Below are 27,347 nucleotides of genomic sequence, written 5' to 3' on the forward strand. Positions count from 1 at the left end.
GGATGGATGTATAAGTGCTTAAAGCCTTGGTATACCTTCATACCAATAAGATGCCCATGCCTATATTCAACATGATCATCATTACTAAGATAGTTAAGAAGTCTTGCAGCAGTTTTATGGTTAACTGTGGGAGGGGGTCTTAGGTTGCTTTGAAGATCAACTGCCTTACTTCCTATGTCTTTACTGGCACACTGTTTTGCAACTTGCCAACTGACATCACTTTCACTTCTTGGTTTAGCCCTCCCTGAGCATTGTCTTACCACATTCCTGATCTGCTACAAGCCAGGAGACAATATGGTTGGTGACAGATTTAGGATGAAATCCTAAAATGCTGTTTTGTATTTCAATCAGGCATAATTTGTGCTCTGCAGCGGGACTGATGTAATTACTTACGAGGCCGCTAATTCAGACGCTGAATTTGCTTGATCTGTCTAAGTTGTGAAGTTGGTGGTGCTCCAGGTTATTGTTTCCATATTGGAGTGCAATCAAGGGTGGCTTGAACTGGCTTTATTCTCTCATTGGGGCGAGCTTTATTGTTCCTCTTGAACCGTGTGTTTTTTCTGTCTTTGCCTGTGAGAGGATAATGATACTGGCCCTCTCAAATGGAGTGCTAGCTGGTACTTCACTTTTCACATGTTAATCCCACTCAGCTCGGTCTCTGTCTGCCTCTCATGTTGCCTCTGTGTTACTCTTAACTGCAGCTCTTTTTTCTCTTGACTTTAGTTTTATCATATCCTCTTGCACTGCCTCAGCAACTTTTATGTTTTCCAACCACATCAAGATGCACGGAAATAGCACTATTATTTTTGCTTATCCCTGAATAAATGTTGTGAGGTATTCTTCAGGAGCTCGTCTTTTTTTTTTCTGTAATGATCAGCTAACAGCAAACACGTCACTCTGTTTTGTCTCCTCATGCTGTTGGGGGAGAGTTTGCTGTGTGCTCGTCGTGCGAGCTGTTGTGGCTCTGTCTATATTTAGACATCTTGCTTCCTACGCATTTTCAGGGTTGGTTGTTAAATAAGAAAATCAAATGACGCGCAAAGGGGCTCTGCGATAGGAGAGAGCAGGCAGGATAGGGGAGGGGAGAATCCAAGCCAATCGGCTGGGCCGCCTCCTGTGACATGACAACCGCTGCTTTTGTGGCGCTGTGTCTGTCGGAGCCATGGAAGCAGACAGCGGTAGAGGAAACAGCTCTGGTGACCACCAGCGCTGACCTTGACTCTATTTCCTTTAGGTTTTTCCCCCTTGCTGTAAGGGAGGCGTAGCCAATAAGAATGAGCAGCATCATGTGAAAAGCAGAATAGTTTGGCAATGCGGGAATGCCATGATCTTTCCTGAACTCTTGCATTACATCCTGTATGTTTGAGTCCTAATTTGCTCTTTGTGGGGAAGAGAGGATCTGCAAGCTCTAGCTGCAAATCAGTAGAAAGCAGAGTTATAGCTTAAAAATTTTTGGTGGACAAAAAAAGTCCTAAGGCTAAAGAAATTTTCAACAGCAGATGTCTAAATGTTCAGTAAACAGGAAAAAAAGGCATGAGATGCATCATCTTCAAGCTGATTTTGGAATGACCTCATTAGTATTCTGTGTTTATCCAAGTTTGGACATGAAGTTATCTTCACCATCAGCTTGTAGCATCCTGATCACCTTTTCCCCTTCCCAGCCTGACATCAGCTTGCTCTACTAGTAGCAAGAAGGGAGGAGGGGCAGTCGGCTATTGTCTTGAGCTGTCAGCTACTTACCCCCAACAGACCTCTGCCTGCTGATGACAGCATCTGCGATTGTGGTTGTTTTTTTTTTTTTTTATGTCCTCTTTTATGTGTTGGCAGACTTTACCATTAGCCGCAACGCTTAATGGTGCTGATGGCGTACCTTAATGTTATTGTTTTAGGTATTGAAATTACGGTTAAAATTTGTTGTGCTGATTCGGGCAGAAAGATGGATTCAGCTAACTGGTTACAACCAAAATGCTAAACTCAATATTTTAGAATAATGAAATATGACTAAATGTTACAATAATCTAATTTTACAATGTGGTAATTTTCAGTCTCAAGATATTTTGAGCTTTCTTTAAATATTCTTTATATCATTCATTACGCATGGGGTGGTTACCGACATCAAGGTATACCAAATTAGTTTCAAGACTAACATTTTCTCTCTAACATATGCCCATCCCCCACCTGTTGCTTGACCCTTCTGGTCAGCTGCCTAAAAGGAAGCTGCTAGCATTTTTCCCTCACTAAAAAATAGACAAATTTGGGTATTTTGCAATATAAAATTGCAACTGCAATTTGTAAATGTTGCGATGACCATATTGATAATGTTTGACAGGCCAAACATGTTATTAGCATGCAGATTTTGAATGCATAGTACTTGAAAGGCAATATCCTTTGCTGTTGTAATATTGCACACAAGTATGTTGCGATTACAGTTGTGATTCAATATATTGTTCAGCTCTGCTCCCAAAGAACGGTGAAATTAGTTCTTTCTCCTAGGGCTCCCAAAACACAATGATGTTTTTATTTACTGAAAGCCTGGAAGGTTTTAGGTGCTTCTTCTCAGCACATCATCTGGGCAGAACATTTTTCTTGTGTGCTGTCTAACAGCTGTTCAGTGTTGTCATTCTGTCAACATTTCTCCTGTTACTCCGTCCCAGGAGTTCTGCATTTGAGTTTCTCATGAAGTAGGAAATCTAGTCATAACGGACTTTGTTCTTGCTTTTGCAACCTTGAGTAAAGAGCCAAATTTTCGGGTTCTTTATGGAGAATGTACAAATAGTTAATCTATGAAAAGCAGAACTGTTTTTGCTTAAACCTTTTTTTTATCAGAATAAATGTGATAAATACATTTAATAGATAACATGACAATTGTGTTATCATTATGTTGCTTTTGCCACAGTAGGAATAATTGTTTTTTGTTTCTATTTTAGATAAAGCATTTTTCTTTTCATCTTTGACTGTAGGACTTTTTATCATACACTGAAAATCTCATAGCGGCTCATGCCTAGTGTTCATCTGTATGTGTGTGTTTTAATGTGGGGAGAAAATAAGCTGACCTTCCTGTGTAAATATCAGTTTGTGCGATTGAACATGGCTGCTCAGTTCTCAGCTAGGCCATGCTATCCTTGGCAGGTGCACCAAAGTGCCTGTGTCAGCAAGAGGCTTGAAAAAACAACTGAGGCGGTGGGATCAGCTCCCCAAGTCTGCTGTGTCAGGCTGGACTGCTGCTGGGACCTCTTTCCTTCCCCCTCCTCTCTTCTCTGGTGGCTGTCACTCATCTTCTGCACAGCATTCGTCCGTTTCCATGGTGTCATTTGGCTCCGCTGACAGGTGGGCTCTGACGCCATCTCTCCTCCCCCACCTACCACCTCCAGGCCAGACCTCAAACGCTGTTTTCTCCGCTCTGCACCAAAAATAAAATGCAAGGGGGGGCTTTTATAATCTCCCGGTTAGCTGTGTACCCGACTGTGCTTTCAAGATACAGATACGCTCATTGCCCATATCAGTGTAGGATCTGGGGACTGGTGTTTATGTAATTCTATTTGTCTCACTGTTTTTGGGGCCCTAACAGGCAAGTGAAAGCCTTGTGAGTGACAGTATTTAAACCCGCTGGTTGTACTTTGTAGCCACTGCTGCTATTTTCTGCTGCAGACCTATGGTGACATTAATATCTTGAGAAGTGTCCTTTTAACTTCTGTGTGTCACATGTATGGGAAAATCCCAGTGAAATGTTACTGACGACTCAGAAGAAGGGTTGCTAGGTAACCTGACGTCACAGTGCTGCACCCGTGTATGAGGAGGTGAAGAAGTAGTTCATTAGCCACATTGAGTACACGCCTCCTGTTGTTTGATCATGCCGGTCCAGATATGAGAAACACCACAGTAATCTGAAATATGTAATTAGATTGTAGTTATTTGATTGAATGGGAATTAAGTTCAAGATTAATGGCATGTTCACATTGTACAGTGATTGTACTTTACAAGCTCTGTTTGTCAGTTTGTATTTCTTTATTCTTATCTTGACCAATGAGCTTTCATGACTTGCCCTTGCTTACTGGTTGAGAGTAAGGCTTTTTATCAACTTACATTTGCTGTAATTATTTTCAAATGCACTCTTTGCAACTGATAATAGACGAATGACTGCAGAGCTGAAGAGCAGGGTGAGGGTCAACACCTAGAGCAATTACATCCTCACCATCTTCCACCTTTATGCAGCCTTTTCATGCTCAAGTCGAGATGCTTTTATTTGCAGCTCTTTTCACAACTCAAGGCCACATTTTTCAGAGATATACGAGGCTGCAAGAGTCTCTGTGAGTCTCTGGCTGACAAATGGATGTTTCCCTTGGGTGGTTGAATGTGCAGAGAAAGACGCACACTTACCATTGTTGTCCCCGGCGCTCAACAGGTATGTGGTGAATTGCAAGCTATCTGGTCCTGCACAGCTCATTTGAAGGTGCTGCCTGCTGTAATGGACTCTTTTCAGATAGTCCATGAGATAAGGACACACTATACAGTCATGGTGAGCTGCACAATGCAGGCTGCTGCAAACCAACACCGCGGTGTTCATTGTTAATACTCGCAGAATGGACCTCTGCACTTGACATGAAAGCATTAAAGTCCCACAGGTTTTTAAAGACAAGAATAGGACTCCAACAGAATCTATTACAGAGGCTTGAACACAGCAAGGTTATCTTATGACTAATGTCACCTGAAACCTCAACACAGAACAAACTCAGACTGGAGTAAAGAATATGGTGATTAGCGGATATGCACTGCTTTGCATAAGTATTGACACGACATGAATGCTTTCATGTTTTTTCTTGTTACAGCTGCTAATGTCATTGTGTTTTATTGGGGTTATGTTCAATACACAGCAGCAAATAAGTGTCAGTGAAGTGGAAGAAAAATTATGCAGAATGTAGCATGAAGTTTGTTTAAATACAACCATTCTGTGAAGAACCGGTGGTAAAGACAACTTTCCCTTGTGCATTTCACAAATCTGGCTTCTATAGTAGAGTGTCATGAAGAAAACCATAGTTGAAAGAAAGTAATTAGAAATCCCATTCACAGTTTTCCAAAATGCACGTAGGGGACACAGCAAATATGTTGGTGCTTGGGTCAGATGAGAACAATTGAAGTTTTTGGCACATATGTGCAGAAAAAACATAGCATCCACATGATAACTCATGGTGGTGGCAGAATCATGCTGTGGGGTTGCCTTTTTCAGCAGGGACAGGAAAGCTGGTAAATACAAATGCATGCAACACTTGAAATTTTAAAGTGTGGTGTCCTTTTCTACCACTCAACAATTATTTGCTGCTTTGTGAGGGTCTGTCACACGAAATCCATTTAAAATGCATTCAAATGTGTGGTTGTAGCATGACAAGGTGTGAAAAGGTTCAGTGAATGCTTTTATACATATTCTAAACATTAGGAGGAGTGGAGTATGGTGGCGTTCTCTGCATCAGTTGAGTTGCACCGAACCATGATGATAGGAGTGTTTCTGCTCTCTTTTATGTTCCCTCCATCTAGTCATAACAGTGTGGTTGCATTGAATGCTGTCTATAAATCAAAATGCAGTACAAGTGGATAGGATGTGATGTATTCTTTCATCTCTTTTTAATAAGTTACTAAACTATATATAGGCACGATTGTGACCGACGGTGCAAAAATATAGCAAGTCTCAGAGTTGCTGATGACAAATGAGTACAGTAACCTTGTTGCTAACTTTAAAATTGACTGTTCATGTTGCTGTTCTTCCATCTGTGAGAATTTGAATGTGACTGAGCGGCTCCTTCGCTATAAATGCTCTAATCTGCCAGTACCACAGATGCCCTCATTAGATGGCCAACCTGCGTACAATGATTGGCAATTTCAGTCTAATTTGCCGGCTTGTATATGGAGGGCGAATGGAAACAAACACTTTTAACATTAAGTGAATGATTCATGCATGTGGCTTGATTGAATTGGGGATGTGTGTGTTAATGGGGAGTATTTGTCAGGTCAGTATGTGTCATTTCACTTGCATACACGCCGCCAATGACTGCTCAATTTTGTGCTGTGTTAATAAAAATTATTATTTAAAGGGCAGAGGAAAGTGAGTGTCCCTTCTAACCTTCACCTCCCGTCTCTGTCGTGTCCTCTGTTGCTCCCTGCAGGTAAAGCTGATGAAATACATCTGTAAACAGCTGCAGTGTAAAAAGAAAGTCCCAGAGACAGAGAGGCCTGAGGCCCTGGACAGCTACCCGCACTTACGAGACTGGCTGCGCACCGTCAACCTGCGACCACAGCTCATCCAGGTACGCCATGCTTTTCTTTAAGAATACCAGTATATTCTGATGGAATAAAGCGGTCTGTCCTGTGTCACACTGATGTGTCTCCAGTGTGTGTACTCAGCACCCTGTTCTCGTGTACGTGAGGAATGCCTGATTGGTGTTCTAGGATATAAAAGTGGAGCTTATTTCAGGAATGCAATCATATTGTCTGCTTTGCACATAAACCAAAAAAATGGCAATTTTACCCAAAACAGTACTAAAAGATTATCTTAAAGGGGTTTTAACAAAGCTTAAAAACACATGGTGGTAGACTAATGGAACAAGGAAAGTTATTGTCAAAATCCTGTAAGATGTTCATGTTTAGATATGCTCATCTTGATTGCATAAAAAGTTACTTTCCAAATTGCTGTCGTTTCCAAGTTGATCCCACGTTTGTTGGACTAACAAATGCCTTTTCTGCAAGAGCATAAGGAATGTCACAAAGTTAATATTTGTTGAAGCCTCTTGTTTTTATGGAAGCTTTCTCAGACTGATCCTGGTTTTCGCTGAGTGGGATGGAGTTTTTGATATTTGTGCAGACATTAAAATGTATCAGTTTTATTTGATACTCCATTTCAACTCATTTTCTTAACTAAGGACATTAATCTGTTCCCCAGATGAGAGCAGTGATAAAAACCTTCCTTATAAAGTAGTCTAAACACGTCTGAGATTGCTTAATGAGTCAGACTCCTGTGACGTTATCTTGTGTGGTTCAGTTTTACTTCACTTTGTTCTCACCTTTTTGTAAGAAAATGACCTTTTTTGAAAAAAAGAAGCTGTTTTTTTATTCTTTTTTACAGTACGCTGGCATAATTTAACCAGATGTTTTTGCGTGCTTGTTTCGTCTTTCACGTTTTCTTGATTATGTTTGACTTTCTGTGTTTTCTCGCTGTCAGCTTCAGCACACATTTATTGTTCTCCTCCATTCTCTGTCTTTGCTTTACGATGTTTTTTGCAACCCTCTTGTTTTTTAAGATTTAGCCTTTTTTTTTTTCTTTTCATTTTTTCTGCACTTCCCCTTATCTTAACGGTGCTTCTCAATATCTGAGTATATATGTCTTTGTTTTGCACTTGATTCATCTCTTGCTCACTTTTGCGGTCTTTGTTTCGCTATTTAAGGCAAACTTACCTTAAGCGGACACAGGACCTTGGAAAAGGTATTTATACTCCCCAAGCCTTTTGATATTACAACCATAAACTTTAGTGCATTTTATTGGCTTTTTATGTTATAAACTAACACAGAGTAGTGTATAATTGTTAACGGGAAGAAACGGAATAGATGATTTTAAAATTTTAACAAATAAAAATTGTGGTTTAATCATTTCCTTTCTTCTGATAGCCCTATATAAATTCCCCTCCAAGCAGTTGCCTTCATAAGTCATCCTACTGGTAAATAGTCTAGCTATGTGTAATTTAATCTCGGTATAAATACAGCTGTTCTGTAAAGGTTTATTAGTAACAAACAGCATCACAAAGACCCAGAAACACAGCAGTCAGGTCAAGAAGAAATGTTTTGATAAAGAAATGTAATGCTGGACTGGTTATAAAACAATATTCCAAGCTTCAAACATTTCTCAGAGCACTCTTCAATCCATCATCCAAAAATGGAAAGGGTTTAGCACAACTTCAAACCTTTTAATTGGCTTTAATTGGAGAAGCAGCAAAGAGGCCAATAGTAACTCTGGAGGTGCAGCAGAGATCCACAACTCGGGTGAGATAATTTGTCGATAGGACAACTATTAGTTGTGCACTCCCCTAAATTGGTCTTAATTGAAGAGTAGCAAGAAGAAAGTCTTGTTGAAAGAAAGCCTCAAGAAGTTTGACGTTTGCCACAGGCAATGTATGGGACAGAGCAAACAAGGGAAAGAAGGTGCTGTGGTCATGTGAGACTTTTGGGCTACATGCTGTGTAGAGGTAAAACTTGAAGTGCACACACCATCCCTACAGTAGTACTTAGTGGTGGGAATGTCATGCTGTGGCAGTGGATTTCTGCAACAGGACCAGGAATGCTGGTCAAGGTTGATGGTAAGATAGATGAAGATAAATGCAGGCTACCAGAGGCTGCAAAAGACTTAATTTTGCAGCCCTAAAAATTAAAATTTCTGATTGAATTGTTCACATCAAAGCGTGTTATAAGGGCCCAGTTAAAGTCCACAATGTATTTATTGGGGGAGTGAAAACGATTGGTCGCCACTTTTCATATTTTTATTCTTTAAAGAAACCTTAAAATTTGTGGAGTTTTTTTTTTTTCACTTCAGTTATTCACTGCTTTGATTTGGCAGCCATGTAAAATGCCATTAAAACACATGGAGGTTTGTGGTTGTAACATGAAAGAATGAATGAATGAATACTTTTGCAAGGCACCATAGCTTTATGCTAATATAAAATGTGATTATTAAAGTGTTGTCTACAGACAGGGATATTCTAATAGACGTTCTGCTGTCATGGCTTGATGTTGACCCATTTAAAGCATTGTGCATTATCAGACCAAGGTTTGTACAGTGCGTATCCATGGCTTGTACTATGAGGGCTGCATTATCTAATGGGTGTTCCAATAACCCTCTGATGGTTTTACTTTCTTATTTATGGAGTCCAGCAGCTCTGCTCCCACGCTTCAGCTTGCAGGAAGTAAGTCCATGACTGGCATGAGCAGCTCATGGTGTCTGGCTGCTTAAATGGTTTCTCTGTGAATTAGTAACATTTATTAACCCAGGGTGGCCTTATAAATTAATGCTTCCCTATTTTTCTTTTTACTTTTTTTTTTTTAACCTGTTTGTCAGTTTGAGTAAAAGAACCTAAATTGTAAAACGCCGACCTGGGCCCATGTTTTCCTACAGTTTGGCCTCTTACAAAGCCTTCTGAACAGTAATCAGCTACGTGTTAGTGTAGATACACTTGTAATGTAATTATGTATTTGTAGAGCTGCAAGGATAGCAGGCCCATGGCCACTTTTAATTCTCCTGTTTCTTATCCTTGCTAGTGTTTTTGCCTGTCCGCCTGTGTGCTCTTCATTTTGCTTACAGTGTACACACGAGAATGGGAGGTTGCCCTAGTTTGGTGATCAGTGTTTGCCCTCCCAGAGCAAGGGTTTAACCTGACTGATAAGCATTTACGCACTTCCCATGTGAAGAAAAATAACATCCTAAATTTGCTGGACAAGGTCCTATGTCCTTGTGCAATCCATGGAGTGTTGTTTGTGATGTTATTGTTTCCCTGCTTAAAAGAAGCAGTCCAAATGTAATGTTTATATTGACGTCCTTCTTTTACACTTGTTCTTATTAATATTCTTTATTAAGGCAAAAAGCCCATCTGCCTATTAGTAGATTAGAGTCCACAAAGGTACAATTTTAATGGTCCGCCTAACTATATCATCTATAACTAAAAATTAACAAATCATGTTGTTTGCATGATTTGCTTTTACTAATATGTTAATACTAATACTAATGGGATTGCTGTTTTGCCAGTATGAAACATTATTCATTGTCCTGCCGGGAACTTCCAGCAATGAATTAGCCGATGACCAAAATATGACTAACTTTCCCTAGAGCAGCTCTAATCAGTAACTGGTCATCCGATTATTTCTTTTTTTCTTTTCACAGATTGCATCAAAACTTCAACTTTTATTAGTCTGTAAACACATCATCAATGGGCCTGTTCTTTGTTTTTAGTTTATTAAAACCAGATAGAGGGGCATATGCTTTGATGCATACAAGCAGATAATCCTGTAAGCCCTCGCTTTCTGTTAGATTCAAATCTACTTATAGGAACCTGCTGTTCATATTCTTTTATGGCCCACGCTTGATGCATTTTTTTAAACAGTATTGGCACATAGGAGTTTTTGTGCGCTATATTCAGGTCTCAAATCAAAGAAACGCAGAAATCTATATCTGCCAAGTAAAGCCTGAAGACACCATCTCTGTTGCATTTGGATATATTTTTAGTCCTAAGTTTTCTAAATTTCTGTATGATTTAGTGAATCTTGATATTTGAATCAACATGTGCACCTGAATACTGTTAGTCAGCTTTTATTTTGTTTTTAATCTTTGTGGAGACTATTGAAATGATGCTTTCTATTGGCTCAACCTTAGCCTAATTCTAACACTAAAAGGACATTCAGTCCAGATTTCAACCATCAAAAAGTCATTTAGACTTGCAGGGCCATGGCAAAGCTGTTGAACCTTACAAATATAGGAAATGGACACTGACAGTTTAATACTGTAACTACCAGTATGACTGTGAAGTCATGAATGTGGCTGTAGTGTAAAGCACTTTGAGTGGTAAGTATGACTGGAAAGGCACTATATGAGTTCAGTCTTTTTACCATTTTAAAGTACTGCACAGTCCATTGTTGATCACGAGTTTTAAAATTCCCCACATGCTGATAGGTGTGTGCAATACAGTTTGAATTCATTTTTTCTTACTTTCAGGCCTTGGTTGAAATATGTCTGCTTTAATCAGATCTATGTGTGCTGTTTGTCTTTGGGCTTGACTCTGTATTTTTAATGCAGTCCAGATAATTTATACAATGCCAGTTTGTTACAAATGTAATGTTTTTAAAGACAAAATAGGTCCACTTCATATTCACTGATAGAAAATGTAGGTATTATGAACAAACCAGAAAGGTTTTAAAAAATATGGGAACTGTAAAAGTCATAGTTTAAAGTTTTGTAATATGTTTCCTTTTTTCAGTCAGGGATGAGTCTCTTTGTTTACTCCTGTGATCTTCCCAGTTATTCATCTGTTATGTTGCTGTCATCATTACTCTGTACCATCACTAAATCCCAGCAATCTGTCTGTTTTCATTTATTTTCTGCAGGCAATAGAGGCAAAGTTATCCCTGGACGCGTTCCTGCAGATGACAGGAGCTCAGGTGAGAGATGCAATGAGAAGACTGGGGTCCAGTTCAGAAGAATGTGCTAGACTTGGTGCTGCCCTCTCCTGTCTAAGGAGTGCCACTGAATCAGGTATGTCTTACTACTAATGGTGCCCCCCTAATTGAATAAATCTGTATATTAGTTTGGGTTTACTTCTAGTTCTTTCTCTTACAGGAGGCGAAGTGAAAGAGGATGGTGCTTCCTGGTTGTCTGAGCACACCAGGAGGGACAGCGGCTCTTTACTAACCGCTGACCAGTTGCTTTACCTGGGAAATCCCTTTCGCCCACACAGTCCATCACCTCTAGCCCGCCCATCCACCATCCACTCCACCCCATCCACCCCCACTGCGACCTTCCCTCATCCACGCTCTGGGTCTGTTTCAGCAGCACCTTCACCAGATGCGCTGGGATCATATGGTCATAGTGACAGCACTTTCACGGATCTATTCCCCATGCCTCGGCCACGCACAACCCGGCTCCAAGGGCACACGTCCACTCCGCCTGTAACACCACCCTCAAAGAGGCGCAACAAACTGAAGCCACCCTGCACTCCTCCACCTCCGTCCCGCAAGGTGCTGCATCTGCTCCCCAACATAACTCTGACACGCAGCAAAAGCCACGAGTCCCAGCTGGGGAATCGCATCGAGGATCCTCCCAACAACAAGTAGGTGAACTCACCACCCATGTCACATCAAAATCTATTAGGTCAGACAATGGTGAAAATGCACCTCTGATAGGTGAAGTATAATCACCTAGATCTTTAAGATGTTTGTCTCAACAGTTTGGACTTTTGTTTTAAGCTGTCACAATCACAAAACAGTCTAGTAATCACAGGGTGGACATGCAATATCTGTCATGCTGTGGGAACCAAATGTATGACCTGAAGGATTGAATAAGAAAATTACCAAAGCTGATCGAGCTGCATTTTACTTCTTGATTACAAATCTATGTGCAAAAGCACCTGCAGACAATCTGCAGTAAATGCCTGCTAAGCCAGATAAAGGAGGATATCTCAGCTCTGGTGATATCCAGAGATATCCTTAATCAGTTTTTGCCTGCAAAGAAATCATCAAATTATTTCAACATTTTTAATGACATACACCACCCTTTTACAAACACTTTCTCATTTATTGGTTTTCTTTATGTTTATGACTATATACATTGTATGTAGATTCTCACTGAAGGCATCAAAACAGTGAATTAACACATATGGAATTATGTAGCAAACAAATCATTCATTCATCTTCGATACCGCGTATGTCATAGTGGGTCACGGAGGAGGTGGTGCTTATCCCCAGCAGTCGATGGGCAAGAGGCTGGGTGCACCCTGGACAGGTCGCCAATCCATCGCAGGGCAACACAGAGACATACAGGGCAAACAAACATGCACACACACATTCACACCAAAGCGCAATGTAGAGAGACCAATTAACCTAACAGTCATGTTTTTTTTGGACTGTGGGAGGAAGCCAGATTACCCAGTGAGATTCCACGCATGCCCATGGAGAACATGCAAACTCCATGCAGAACGACCCCCGGCCGGGAGTCGAACCCAGGACCTTCTTGCTGCAAGGTTTAGGGTTGTAAAGTAACTTTAAATATGTTTTATATTTTAGATCCGTTGAAGTAGCCGCCCCTTGCTCTGATGACGGAAAAATTAACCTTTGCCCGTCTTTCAATGAACCTCTGGGAAGTTTTTTCAAGACTCTTTTGAAAACCATATCAGGTGACCACCTCATCAAACTCATGGAGAGAATGCCAAGAGATCAAAGCAGTCATCAAAGCAAAGGGTGGCTATTTTGAAGAATCTAAAATATAAAAATGTTTAGAGTTATTTCACACTTTTCTACATAATTCCATGTGTGTTCATTCATAGTTTTGTTGTCTTTGGTGAGAATCTACAATGCAAAAGTCATGAAAAGAAAGAGAACTTTTAAGTGTATCTGAAACTTTTGACTGTCAGTTCATACATTTGTCTGTTTTATGTATGAGGACTATAGCTGAACATTTGACATAATAAAGAGATAAAATTTCTAAAATAATTTTACTGGAGTTCCACCAATTAAATTGGAATCAGCCAATCGTTTGTCGTCTCTGATTGGTGGGTGGCAAGTCAAATACTGAAACAACAGCAAATTTATTTTCCTATAAATCAAATTTATCGAAACTAAAAACATTGGAACCATTTTGTTTCCTCAGATTAGTTTCATTTTTTTGGATTCAACTACTATCTCTGACTCTAGAAAACAATCTGTAGCACATTTTCTTTTCTCTTTCATGTGTTAATAATCTTTAGAAAAAGATTGGAGTCATCAAAATCTAAATGAGCAGATAGGACACTAAGGAAATGCAAAAATCCGTATTGGCCAGGAAATGCCATGAAAAGCATGTCTGTTTTTCACAGTTTAGATCTGAGATATCTGGACATATTTGTTTCTCCTAAATGTTTTATTTATTCTTAAATTCAAATAAATCTTCTGAATATTTTATAGAATTATTTGGAATTTTTCAGTTTTCCTCATTGATAAATGTGAATAGTTATCTCCACATTCATCACTGAAATTTGAATATTATTAATAACGGATTGATAAATATGAAATAAAACTAGTTTGCTAACTTTACACACATCATTTTGCCAATTTTGATGAGTTCAGCTCAGTGAGTGGAGTAGAATTTGGTACAATGTCACCAGTGTGACACATTTTCCTCTTGTCTCTTCCTCAAATGATGAATTAGTCTGTTTTAGGACTCAGGAAGAGATTTCCTTTGATCCGCTCACGTTCCCTGTGTAGCATCCCTTCACATCCTGCCTGTTGCTCCTTTGCTCTTACTGTTTGAGGGGAGCTAATCCCAAACACATTCCCAGAGATTATGAGTCATGTCAAAACAGGAAGCATTTCCTAAATCTAAAGCTCAGGGGTGGGAACACACTCAAACTCTATTTTCCCCCCATCTGTCTGTGTTGTGATTGAGTGTAGATGCACAAACAGGCCACACGATTATCTGCAGTATCCTGTTGCTTTATGGAAAGTTTTATTAGGGAAAAAATGTTCTAGTGATACAAGGAAACCATGCTTATGTATAACCACTGCAATGATCAGAGATGAAGATAGTCTCTGCAAGTTTTACTGTCCTTAACATAACCCACAGAATAACAACAAACAGAAAAGAATAAAGACATTCAAACATGGTGATTGTGTGTTCAGATATACAAAATGTGTTTTACTTCCCAGCTGTCTTTCCTCTCGTGTGAGTACATGTGTGCACAGGTCTGGCACAGCTCCTCTTGTGACCTCCATGTGGGTGTTAAGGATGTTACATTTGTCATTGTGCCAATGCTATTAAGGTGCTCTAATGTGGCTTCTTGTAGAGGTTACATAACCTTCCCCGTGTTGTAAAAACTGAAGCGCTGCTGTAGACTTTCAGAGGTGTCATACTAGTTGATACCGGTAAGTAATTCAATTATTTTCATGTTTTTACCTTTCAGGTGTTTTAAAAAGAACAAATTATTACAGAATATGCAAGTGAATGGGAATGGATGTGAGGATTCGCCTGCTCGATATCCAGTCAAGCCTGCAAGGTCCCCTGGAGTAACCCCAGCTCCCAACACCGCACCTTACACCCTGCCAGGGACACCCACGCTGATTGAGGAGCACAGCATAATTAAGAGTAGGCCATACATTTTTTTTTAAAGAGATGTATAGAAAATCTATGTTAAATGCATGTTCATATATTTCAGTTGTTTTTGTGTAAGTTTGTGTGCAGGCTTAAGTAAGACCGGTTTGTGATGATCAAATCCACTCAGGACCACCACAGCATGTCTCAAACCTTCTCAACAGTGTTGTTAATCTTCCTGTCTTCCATCTCTTTGCCTGCCTAGATAATGTAGCATTGCACCGTAGCTCCCCAAAAGCAGTCAGGAGGGACATCGGTCTAGCAGTCACACACAGGTAATTAACTCATGTCACTGAAGCAAGCTAGCTTTGTTTCCTACTTAGAAAAGACTCATTACAGTGCTCTGATACTGCAGGAATGACATGAATTTGTTATTTGTAGGTTTTCAACTAAGTCTTGGTTGTCTCAGACATGTCAAGTGTGCCAGAAGAACATGATGTTCGGTGTTAAATGCAAACACTGTCGGTAAGTTGAGTACTCTGTTTAAAAGGCCTTTCTGTCTTTTGAAATAAAATCTGATTTCAAAGAGTCTCCTGTGAAAAATGTCAACGGAAAAAAAGATCGAAATTCAATCATCTTCAGATTTCTTCAGTAGTATATTTATTGTAAAATGGTGGAAAGACCATATATTGTGGATATTGTTTCTTGGTTAAAAACTAATTAAATGGATCAAGGCACAAATAACAAATGTTTGTTGGCAGAAGAAATTCCTAATCTAGTCGGGTCACAGTAAATGGCCCTGTCTGGGGTCAGCATCGTTTTAACATTTTACCGAATGTGATTTTCCATTTTGATTCCGGTTCCTAGGAATTCTCATTTCCAATTCTTTAATGAGGCAGGGTCCAAAAAGTTTTTTTTTTGATTACTCCTCAGTATGTTGCACCAACATCTTTCCCTCGGACGCTGCGGTGTACAGAGTAGCACATCGCACAGTCTGGTCAACTGCCTGGCTAACATTAACAACGTCAGGTCATTGGTCTATAAAAAAACACATGTAGTTAATTAGTCATTTTTATTTATTTTGTTCATTTTGACTAGCATCTCATGTAGCCTGGGCCCCATACTACAAATCAGGGTCAGTTTAGAGATCCAGATTTGGGTTAGTTTGTCTCAAGAATTAAGTTGGTCCTAAATGATATGTCAACTCTGGTCACTCACTCAGTGGCCTAATCCATACTTCTGAGTCCACTTTACTCTCTGCTAGACCCAGAAGTATGAGGTAATTTTACTTATCTGTACCGTCCTACTAGGGTCCGCTAGAACTCCCTACAGACGTCCACATGCAGTCCAGATTTTTAAGATTTTAAGATTAATATTAATAAATAAGGCTGCACAGTATTTTAAATTGCAGTATCTATCTTAATTGTCCAATTAACCACTTGCAAAGGGCTGCTGGGATGTATTAGTTGTGTGGCTGCGATATTTCAAAGCATGCAATAAAACTCTGCTTGCCATGAATACATTTTGGCAGTTGCATGAACTCTATCCAGGTTTGATGCCCACACCTGATTTTTTTATTTTTAATAGCAGAGATACTTAAGCTCCTGGAGGATGGTGGGGTCATGGTCACTGTAGAAAAGAAACAGTAGACAGGAAAATGTGAATTCATCACAGTCAATATCATCATTACAATATTTAGCAGTAGTGTCGCAATTCCTGTTTTTTAGTAAGCCCTAGTTTTCACATTCCAAGGGCGAGGCCTGCAGACAAAGAAAAATGGCCGATTGTTAGGCAAACCAAACTATAATATGAATAGGTGCGGGTGCTTCCCTGTGAGGTCCTACCAGCTCGCGTTCACGGACGCAGAGAGGTATTTCAATTGCATTAAGGTATGACATCTGCATTCACATGTACTAGAGGAGAAATCAGGTGACACGTGTTTCTTATCTAGGTTACTCCATTGTTGCTGTTTCCAACATTAAATATTTACATAGGTGTAACAAAAACAGTCTTCTACAATCTGACATCAGATGCAAACCAAACTTGTTCTGAAACAGGTTAAACTAATTCTGTATTGAAACACAATTAAAAAAGTGAACCGGCTTCTTGACACCACAGAAAACCTTGTGTTGAACTTGAAGTTACATTGGTAAGCTATTAATCCTGTTTCCTAGTAGAGGGCTCTGATGGCTTGACTTAATCTTGATCTGGACTTGAGGAGCTCTGTTGGTGCTAAATGCTAATTGTTACCAAGCTACTTATGTGCTGTCTGCTGTCTGTGCAGATTAAAGTGCCACAACAAATGCACAAAGGAGGCTCCATCCTGCAGGATCTCCTTTCTACCAAGTACATTTTTATGTTTACATTTTTTTTCTCCCAATTTGTGATACAGGACTTGTGTGACAATAATTATGTTTTCTGTAGTTGCCAAAATTAGGAGGACCGAGTCAGTTCCTTCTGATATAAACAACCCTGTGGACCGGCCACAAGAGGCTCCGCAGTTTGGAACATTACCAAAGGCCATTACAAAAAAGGTAAAGAGACGCACTAGTATACAAAAAATACCTCAAACATTTTAACATTTTGTCATATTATAACCACAATTTTCAGTGTTATTGACTTAATGAGAGAAACCAACACAGTGTAGCACATAATTGTGAAAAGGAAGTAAAATGATCTGTGGTTATCAAATTTTTTTTTACAAGTAGATATCTAAAAAGGGCTGTGAATTGATATTAAACCTTTTGATACCCCTAAATAAAATCCAACTGCCTTTACAAGTCATCTAATTATTAAATACTAGAGTCCACCTATGTGTTATTTTATCTCAACCTAATTGCAGCTGTTCTGTTTGTTAGTTTTAATTAACACATGTATGTATGTTTGAATGGTCCATTCAAAGTCCAGACCTAAATTTCATTGATAAAACTGTTGCAGAAAGGTGGAACGAGGAGAGAGGAAATTGTTTTCAATCTGTCAAATAAAATTTCTTCCAAAAAACGTTGTTTGTGTTTGTAATGTAGCTAAACAGGAAAAGTTTAAGGGGTAGAAATACTTTTTCAAGGGAATCTAAACAGCATGGATCCCTTTTCTGTTTATCAGTGCTGTATATTAACAATGCAAGTGTCACTCAAGTGCTAGACTAAGAGGTGTAATTCTCTGTTGTTCTTGTTAAATAAATGACCTAATTTTTTTCAGTAAGTGAGAAATCATTTTTTTCTGTTAGTTCTGCCATCTGCTCATTTTTCCTGCTGTAAAGCTAAGCAGCAATAGTGACTTTCAGCAACTTCTAACTGTAATAATGCCGTCTTGAAATGACATCTGCCTCCTATGAGCTCAAATAACAGTATAAAGTATCTAAGTTGTTTAAATGATCTTAAAAGCAGTAATATACACATTCACTAAACTCTCTTTTTCCTGTCTCTCCAGGATCATCCTCCTGTAATGAACCAGCCAGACTCGAGCAGCAACCCATCCTCCACCACTTCTTCCACACCGTCCTCCCCTGCACCTTTCCAGCAGAGCAATCCCCCTAGTGCCACCCCACCACCTAACCCTTCGCCCAAAGGACACAGAGACAGCCGATTTAACTTTCCAGGTAAACCTGAGCACAAAGCAACCCATGCCTGACAAACGCATACAAATCCAGACACTTAAAAGTGATTATTTCTGCTTTTTGAATAAGTGTAAGCCCATTTTCCCTTCTCCAATAATGGTATGGGCATCGCACACCTTTTTCTTACGCTTTCTGTTTCCACCATAAACATTAACACTAATCCGTGCTTTTATGATGTTGTCCTAACCTAAACCTTCACTAACCCAGAATCTCCTGCTATGCTGTCTTTCCCCTCTCTGTATTTTTGCAAAGCTGCGTATTACTTTCAGCATAGGCAGCAGTTTATCTTCCCTGGTGAGTTGACTGTCCCAAAGTGACACATTGAGTCCTTGTTGTGCCATCACACCGCTCCATAACCATTAGATTCATAAAGCTTTCTCTTCCTCTTGCATGATTTCTGTAGAGATATTAGCTGTAAGTGTAGCTCCCTCATATGGAAGTAAATCGTTACCATATTTCAAATGAAAAAGCATTTCAAGAAATGCTTTTTCATTTTAAGAATGTGGCTGCATTGTTTGACCCATAAATAAAATTAGTAATCAATCATCCTATTTGGATTTGCATTTTCTTCTTCATGACTGCACATTTTATGCCATAATCAAAAAGAAAACAAAGCAGACATTGCTTTTTTGTTTTCGTGGTCTGCCCACAAAGTACTGCCCAGAACTCGAAAACGAAAAAGCATTCCGAGCTGCGGGCGCAGAAGAGTGACGTCAGCAGCCGCTCTTCCTCAGCTCCCTGCTGACCGAGCTACCCAGCTTGTTCGGTAGGGGGCGCTGTGCACGTCTGCAGTGCATTACATTGCAAACGTGCTGAGAAATTGATTGAATTGCAGCAGGGCCAAGCTCAATTTGTGGCAGTGACAGGCAGAACTGGTAGTTCCGGTGGCAGCCTCATGGCCTGGGACATCCAGCGTGTTTTTAAGCATTTATTTATATTTTTCTGTTAGTGACAATTCAGAATAGCCGCTCATGCTCTATAATAAACCGGCTGTTTGTGCAATAAATCTTGGTCATCCTTTCAACACGTCACACATACACATAGTGCTATTTATTTTCCATGTCAAGTAAATACAATCACCTTATGTTATGGGTCTAAAGCTGTTTATTAAATAATAATCAATAATGAAATCATTATTTAAAGGTAACAGGCTATAACAATAATGACATCCCATTTGCCGATAATCAGCATCAGCTTCCACAAAAACAGCGGCAACCACATTGGCAAGCTTTTACGGCCGGTCTGGCACCTTCTGGCATCCTTGCGGAATCCCGTGCCACCCTGCGGCAGGCTGTGGCAGTTCCGGTGGCAGCTTCGGTGGCAGGCTGTGGCGGAACTGCCACAGCCTGTGGCGGAACTGCCACAGCCTGCCACCGAAACTACCAGTTCTGCCTGCCACTGCCATAAGTTGAGCTCGGTCCTGCTGCAATTCAATCAATTTCTTAGCACGTTTGCAATGTAATGCAATGCAGACATGCACAGCGCCCCCTACCGAACAAGCTGGGTAGCTCGGTCAGCAGGGAGCTGAGGAAGAGCGGCTGCTGACGTCACTCTTCTGCGCCCGCAGCTCGGAATGCTTTTTCGTTTTCGAGTTCTGGGCAGTACTTTGCGGGCAGACCACGAAACAAAAAAGCAATGTCTGCTTTGTTTTCTTTTTGATTATGGCATAAAATGTGCAGTCATGAAGAAGAAAATGCAAATCCAAATAGGATTATTGATAACTAATTTCATTTATGAGTCAAACAATGCAGCCACATTCTTAAAATGAAAAAGCATTTCTGGAAATGCTTTTTCATTTGAAATATGGTAACGATTTGCTTCCATACCCTCATCCCTGTGGGCATACTGGCTCTTAACAGCACTTTGACACCCTCTACTGGAGATATTGAAGAATTGTTTGAGCAGCCATGATCTATGTTTGGTGGGACAACTATTGATCAATTTCAATGCTGTCCTTTTCTCTATAGATGTTTGCAGTCCTGCAAATGTACACTCTGATGTCCTCCAAGACACAGTGTAAGTTAGTTTTACTAGATTTCATTTACGAGTTTAAATATATATATATATATATATTTTAATTCTACCTCGGATATCAATGCTCTGTTTTGCAGCAATGAGGTAGAACAATCAGCAGATGACACACACGCTGAGCTGGTAGAAGATGAAGATGAAGAGGTAATGTCGCAACATGCTGTTAGAGATTTTTTTGTGTTTTGTGTACAAACCAATGTTTTACTGCTTGATTTTAGGAAAGGGATGAAGACATTGAAGTTGAAGATCCTGAAGAGGAGGAGGACAATGAAGATGATGACGGACATGACCATGGAGGGGAATACGAGGAGGACAGGGAGGACATGAGGATAAACATGGGCTCAGATGGTGAGTGCGATGAGCTGGATGATCTGCCATGCTCTTGCGGAAACCAGTGGAAGGGCCCCATATCCCGCAAGCCCAGTCAGACGAGCGTGTACCTGCAGGAGTGGGACATTCCTTTTGAGCAGCTGGACCTCGGGGAGCTCATTGGAAAGGTGAGAATTCACAGATACAGGAAAGTTGCCTTCTAAGACTTTGACATCGATGACACTCTGGAGCTTTTCATTTTTTGTATGTCAGGGTCGCTGGGGCAGAGTGCACAAAGGTCGGTGGCATGGAGAGGTTGCCATCAGACTTCTTGAAATTGATGGAAACAATCAGGACCACCTGAAGCTCTTTAAGAAGGAGGTGATGAACTACAGACAGACCCGACACGAGAATGTGGTCCTCTTCATGGGGGCCTGCATGGCTCCACCCCACTTAGCCATCATCACCAGGTAAAAGCGGCAAAACCAAACACACCTCGTACGTTGCTGCCATCCTACAACAAGCTTTTTCATTTGTGTAATCTTTCTCTCCAACAGTTTCTGCAAAGGCAGGACGCTGTATTCAGTTGTTCGGGACACTAAAAACAATTTGGATATCAATAAAACAAGGCAAATCGCTCAGGAGATTGTAAAGGTATTTTGTTTGTGTGTCATGTTCATGGTGTCGTTGCTGCCAAAACCTTTAGTGCAGTCTTGTGAGTGTCCCGTTTATTTTTTCGGATGTACCATCGACAAATAGTACTCTGTATTTGGGGCGGCCAAAATTTTATATTATAATCAATTAACTTTCATTTAAAACAGAAAGCAACTATTATTCCTACTGATCACAAACTAATTTAACATACTGTTTATGACAGTTGTATCAACATTTTATTTAACATTTATTGGTTTTGATTTTAATCAAACTTAATAGTGTAAACACCTAAATTTGGTTGTTTCCAATTCTTATTGCACAGGATAATAAAATCTACTTTGTTCCTTCTCTGTTCTCTTTGGAGCAACACAAGCATAACAAGCAGATGTTAAATGGTTACTTAGGTACTTTTGCATTTCATTTATACCTTTAGGAACTGAACGGTGGAAGATTTGAGTGGTTTTGAAACTGTAACGTTTTATGACTACTACGACTCCACCAGCATACCCAGTTGTCCGCATCATTTATTTTCTGCAGTTGCCGCAGACGGCTACAAAAACACACAACTCAAATCTAAAATAGCGACTATCTACCTGTGAGCCATATCTCTTAGTTGTATGAGAATATGTTTTTAAGTAAAAATAAGAAGGTACGAACAATCCATTTCTTGGGACCCCAAAAATATCATAAGGCCCATTAAAATGCTACCGACGTTACCAATAATGTTGTTTTCTGTTTTATTTTGTTATTTTTAATGCACAAATCATAGGGTTGGTCCTGTGCTTTATTTGAGGGTGACTTCAAGGTTTTCATGCACTCACAAATCTATCTGAACATCTGCCTTTTTGACAACACCTCCTGATCTGTCACCTTTGTGATCCAGGGAATGGGCTATCTTCACGCTAAAGGCATCGTTCACAAAGACCTGAAGTCCAAGAATGTTTTCCATGATACCAACAAAGTGGTCATCACTGATTTTGGCCTATTTGGGATTTCTGGAGTCGTTCAGGAGGGGAGGTGAGAAATGCTACCTTAAAACCTCAAGCTCAGCTGAAGTTCTGTTTACATTGCTTTGCGATTACCGAGGGAGCTGCAGTGATCTGTAAATCTTGCTGAGGCCTGCAGTGGCAGCCCTGCAGCCATCTCTTCTGCTTGTCAGATAGTAATTTCTGTAAGAACTGGCCTGCTTGTGAAGATTTTTATTTGTTTTATTTTTTTTGTCCCAGGCGTGAAAATAAACTCAGACTTCCACACGGCTGGATTTGTTATCTCGCACCAGAGATTGTGTGTAAAATGAGTCCAGGTAACAACGAGGATCGCCTTCCCTTTTCAACAGCAGCAGATGTGTATGCCTTTGGGTAAGTTGTATTTAACCTCTTGAGTCCTACAGCCATGTTCTGAGAGTTCTGATTAAGAATCATTATATCACTGCTTTCCTCCTTTTTAAGAACGATTTGGTATGAGCTTCAAGCTAGAGACTGGCCAATTACTAACCAGCCTATTGAAGCCACCATCTGGCAGGTTGGGAGTGGAGAGGGCATAAAGAAGGTTTTGGGGGAGATCAGCCTGGGCAAGGAGGTCACAGTGAGTCGGCACCACCATTCATAGAATATTATGTTTAGACTTGATATATTCCAGAAACATATTAAATCTGTGGTGTGTTGTGTTAGGAGATCCTCTCTGCCTGCTGGGCGTTTGACTCGAGAGATAGACCAACCTTCACCCAGCTGGCTGACTTGCTTGAGAAGTTGCCCAAACTCAACCGCAGGCTGTCCCACCCGGGACACTTTTGGAAGTCTGCAGAGTAGGTATCCCACAGATGGAACTATAGTGAAGACACTGGACATGCAAATACCGCAAAGATTGTACTTTTCTTTTCTTTTCTTTTTTTTTACTGTTTTTTGGGGTTCCCTGTGGAACAGTGACCTAAGCAGTCATGATTTATGACACCACAAGAAAATGACAAACAAATAAAATGGCATACAAAAATGTGATTTATATAATAAACATTAAATGTGAAATTATGTTAAATTGACTCAAGGGTATAAGGGTGAGAATAGTGAAGAGGTGGTTAGCCTCAGCGTCTGTATATACAAATTACCGTATTTTCCGCACTATAAGGCGCACCGGATCATAAGGCGCACCTTCAATGAATGGCCTATTTTAGAACTTTTTTCATATATAGGGCGCACCGGATTATAAGGCGCATAGAATAGAAGCTACTGCAGTCAAACGTTTGACTGGGGTTGCGTTATGCATCCACTAGATGGAGCTGTGCTAAAGAGAATGTCAACAAAACAGTCAGTCAAACTTTATTAATACACTACAAACCAGCGTTCTGATAACTCCATTCACTCTCATGGTAAGGTCTCTTCTACATAGAATTCTATTCAATAGAGCCAACCGCACGTTAGGAATGCATTGGAGTCTATGAAGTTGAAGTTGAAATCAAACGTTAGTTAAAACGTGAAAGGGAACTTTTCCCTGATTCAGTAAACACGTAAAAGAAACAGTTTGTTGTGTTGGACTAGGAGTAAGCACAGTACAGGTGTTTACCGCTATTACTTCGGCGACACCCCTGACTACGGTAGCCGTAATGCTGCAAGCGGTGCGGCTTTGTAGTTTACCAGTCGTACTGAAACATTTTGACAGAGCGCCGTGTACAACCAGTATGGATCAACCAATTAACCAATTGATCCATATATGAGGCGCTCCGGATTACAAGGCGCACTGTCATTTTTTGAGAAAATTAATGGTTTTTAAGTGCGCCTTATAGTGCGGAAAATACAGTACTGGAAATGTAAATTGTGGTAGCAGATAGGACTTTCTGTGGTAGAAGGTTGATTTTCAAAAAGCCAGCTATGAAATGACAAAAGACTGAAATGACCCGCAGCAGGTCGAAGCTTTGCGGTCTGTTGTAGCATCCTACATGCCTCTGTAGAAGAGACTGTTTCCTTTTTAAATGGCCCCTTTTGTGCTTTCTGTGACACCTCACTAATACTTAAAATGGCTGGAGTCTATCTCTCCTAAAAAAAAAACAACCTCCATACAAAAGAGCAATGTTGTTAGCACGACCTGTTTTCTCATATATTCTCTCCAATATAGATATTTTGCATCCACCGTTTGGAAAACGATAATAATTGTCCATATCCAGTCATCAATCGATTTCTTTCATCTCTTAAAAGAAGCCACTGAACTGTTGCGATACTAAAAGTTTAAATCAGGAATGAGGTATTGTTGCCATAACTAAGTATTTTCCATAACCAAATAAAATGTTTTGCCTTATTTTGTAGAATTAAAAAGAATTATAGAACAATGCAATTTTTCCTATTTACATTCTACACAACACGCAAACATCAAAATCAATAATTATGGACATGCCAGCAGGATTGCACCTTCTTTTATCACCTTTTCTTGTTGAGCTGCCACCCATATTCTGGATATTTACATGAAGTTGAAGTATTTCACCTTGAGAAAACAGTCGTCTCTTTGGCTGTTGGGGCTACAAGTACTAATGGCTTACAGTTTGCTCTCATTTCCTTTTATCAAATGTTTGGTTATAATACAGGGAGCAGCAAAATTCTTTTTCTTAACATCTACAGAATTTTGCCAACTCTGATTTTACCTGCAACTTAAATACTACTCAGTCTGGTAGTAATGTCCATAAGGGGAAAAAAGACTAAACACATTATACATGTTTTCCTTTGCTTTTCATCTTTAATTTGCTGATTCACACTTTTTGCTTCTGCTTTATGCACTCAAAAGCTTCACTATAGACCCATCTATGTTTACAGGACAGGTTTCACACATTAGATCAGATAGTTGTCATTAGAAAACCTCAACAATGGGAATCCCTTAAAATGGGGAAATACAAATTACTGCTGTTTAATAAACTTCCCAACCTGTTTTGTGTGCTGAATCTTCTCAGACTAATCAAAGTGCTCTTATTCAGCCTAAAGCCTGTTACTTTTACTAACCGTCTAATATTTCCTTTGCCCTTTTTCTCTCTCCTTTTTTTTCTCTCGTCTAATCTAGGTTGTAGCAGTCACTCTGAAACATAAGCAATGCAAAACAAAGCCTGGGTCTGCCTTGCATGCTCCTGGATCCTTAACTGTTACAGGATTGATCAAAGCATTGCCTCTGCCTGAAACAGGCGCTACTTCCACTAATCCCCAGTCCAATCTTCCGTGTCTAACCGTTGGCATTTTTCTTACTTGGAAGAGAGAATCGGGGGACTGAAATTTGAAAGATGGGGCAGGGAGGGAGGGGGAAGCCGCTATCGTCCCCCTTTCTTTCCCTTTTGATACGTCTTTAAAATCTCTTTGCCTTCTTTTTCGTTTGATTCTTAAACATCCCCTGGGTTTGTGAATAACTTGTGGTGTCTGTGCCGAGACTGACTGACTGCTGTGGTCTGTGTGTGCTGATGGCTGCTCATCTTCTCTGTGCTGCTATGATGTGGTTGTTCTTGCTGGGGTCCTGACCACATGGCACTTTTTTCGCACACACACACAAAGCAAAAGACGCCGCTGGACATAAACGGACCCAATCGCTGAACGGACAACTTTATTTTTCTGTTTTTCCCCCGAGGGCTCGACACATGTCGGACAGGCTGCTTGAGTGATGCTCTCAAACCAGCTGCCTTCTGTCTCTTCTCCCTCACTTTAGTTTTACGGCCTGTGTGATGGCATGTGTTTGCTAGCCCATGCACCGACAATATGCACTTTTGTCAAAAAGAAGAGAAAAAGAAAAATTTTTTCTTTTTGGGTATATAATTTAGTTTTGTTTTTTTCGCATGGTGATTGTCGCTGTGTTTTTACAGTTTCTCTACAGGCGAGTCTCAAAGACTGAACAGTGTGGTGCGCTCACTGATATGTTGTCTTTTAACGTACAATCTGGTAAATCTCTGTTTATGGGACGCATTTGAAAACAAAAACAGGTCACCGAGAGGTGCGTGTGTATGTGTGCTTTACACAATGAAAAGCAAACAGGTCAAAGCTACACAGGAATACAATTTCGTATCTATCTGATTGAAATGCACCATTCAGGAGTCTGATGTGAGTTTGTCCAAAATCCTCCCATTATCATTACCTCCTCAGTGCGCTTGTGTGCATTGTTTGTGATTCCTGGGTTCATTTGGGTTGTTAAAATGTACGTGTTTGATTTTTATCTTGTGGGTGCACGTGCAGCTGGGTGAGCGTTCAGTGTTTGGAATATGTTTGTTTTGGGGGGGGGTTTTGGTGAAAGATTGCTGTACATGTGTTCCAAATCCAGTTGTATGTAATGTACGTAAATTAATATATAGGAAATTAACACAATTCTTCTAAAATTTGTATAAAACATTTTATATGAAAAATACTTCAAACATTTTTGATTAGGTACTCCTCTGGCTATTTCAGATATGTATATATCTATAGATATATATATATATATATATATATATATATATCTATAAATATATATATATATTTATATTTTCTATGTATAAAAATATTGTAAAAAGGCTGTACATGTTTTTTTAAGGATGGGCCAATTCATGTTTTTTATGTTATTGTAAAGATCCATATTTTTGTATTGCATGTGACTACCATTCTGTACACATAGTTTCTGTTTCCATCCATGGGAGACAATAAAACAGGCTTGTCATATGATAAGTTAACACTGGTTCATTTTTTGTGGCTGTTTCTTTTTCTAGTGAAGACATTAAACTGTCTCCAACAAAGGTATTTGATAATTGGTAAAAAGTGCAATTGGTGTTATTGCTGTTTAAAAACACAATGCAAAGATATAATAAACTAAATAACAGTCTAAAACTATTCATTTAAGTCATAATATTATAGAGTTATTAGAAAGTTGTAAAAGAGCACACATAAGCAAACTTAATCTACACTTTAAAGGGTGATAACTATTGTTTTCTCATGTCTTCTGTTCAGGCTTGTA

At 39.8% G+C, this 27,347-nt stretch overlaps 1 protein-coding gene across 4 annotated transcripts in view; it reads left to right on the forward strand.

Moving 5' to 3' along the window:
• The window catches only part of ksr1b (kinase suppressor of ras 1b), a 32,079-nt gene extending 5,008 nt beyond the window's left edge, over positions 1 to 27,071 (forward strand). For 3 of the 4 annotated variants that reach the window (XM_047379444.1, XM_047379446.1, XM_047379447.1), the window contains exons 2-21: positions 6,156 to 6,296; positions 11,128 to 11,275; positions 11,360 to 11,849; positions 14,673 to 14,854; positions 15,066 to 15,135; positions 15,242 to 15,325; positions 17,085 to 17,146; positions 17,225 to 17,334; positions 18,230 to 18,398; positions 18,669 to 18,710; positions 20,384 to 20,432; positions 20,528 to 20,591; positions 20,666 to 20,944; positions 21,030 to 21,226; positions 21,314 to 21,410; positions 22,294 to 22,427; positions 22,637 to 22,768; positions 22,859 to 22,994; positions 23,081 to 23,214; positions 25,446 to 27,071. In XM_047379444.1, coding sequence (XP_047235400.1) covers positions 6,156 to 6,296; positions 11,128 to 11,275; positions 11,360 to 11,849; positions 14,673 to 14,854; positions 15,066 to 15,135; positions 15,242 to 15,325; positions 17,085 to 17,146; positions 17,225 to 17,334; positions 18,230 to 18,398; positions 18,669 to 18,710; positions 20,384 to 20,432; positions 20,528 to 20,591; positions 20,666 to 20,944; positions 21,030 to 21,226; positions 21,314 to 21,410; positions 22,294 to 22,427; positions 22,637 to 22,768; positions 22,859 to 22,994; positions 23,081 to 23,214; positions 25,446 to 25,452 — 2,727 coding nt within the window. In that variant the 3' untranslated portion in view covers positions 25,453 to 27,071. The remainder of the gene's footprint in view (positions 1 to 6,155; positions 6,297 to 11,127; positions 11,276 to 11,359; positions 11,850 to 14,672; positions 14,855 to 15,065; positions 15,136 to 15,241; positions 15,326 to 17,084; positions 17,147 to 17,224; positions 17,335 to 18,229; positions 18,399 to 18,668; positions 18,711 to 20,383; positions 20,433 to 20,527; positions 20,592 to 20,665; positions 20,945 to 21,029; positions 21,227 to 21,313; positions 21,411 to 22,293; positions 22,428 to 22,636; positions 22,769 to 22,858; positions 22,995 to 23,080; positions 23,215 to 25,445) is intronic. The other variant, XM_047379445.1, reaches the window with a different exon arrangement.
• The last annotated feature ends 276 nt before the right edge of the window (positions 27,072 to 27,347 follow it).

This window comes from Girardinichthys multiradiatus, chromosome 11, assembly GCF_021462225.1.
Source record: "Girardinichthys multiradiatus isolate DD_20200921_A chromosome 11, DD_fGirMul_XY1, whole genome shotgun sequence".
NCBI lineage: Eukaryota > Metazoa > Chordata > Actinopteri > Cyprinodontiformes > Goodeidae > Girardinichthys > Girardinichthys multiradiatus.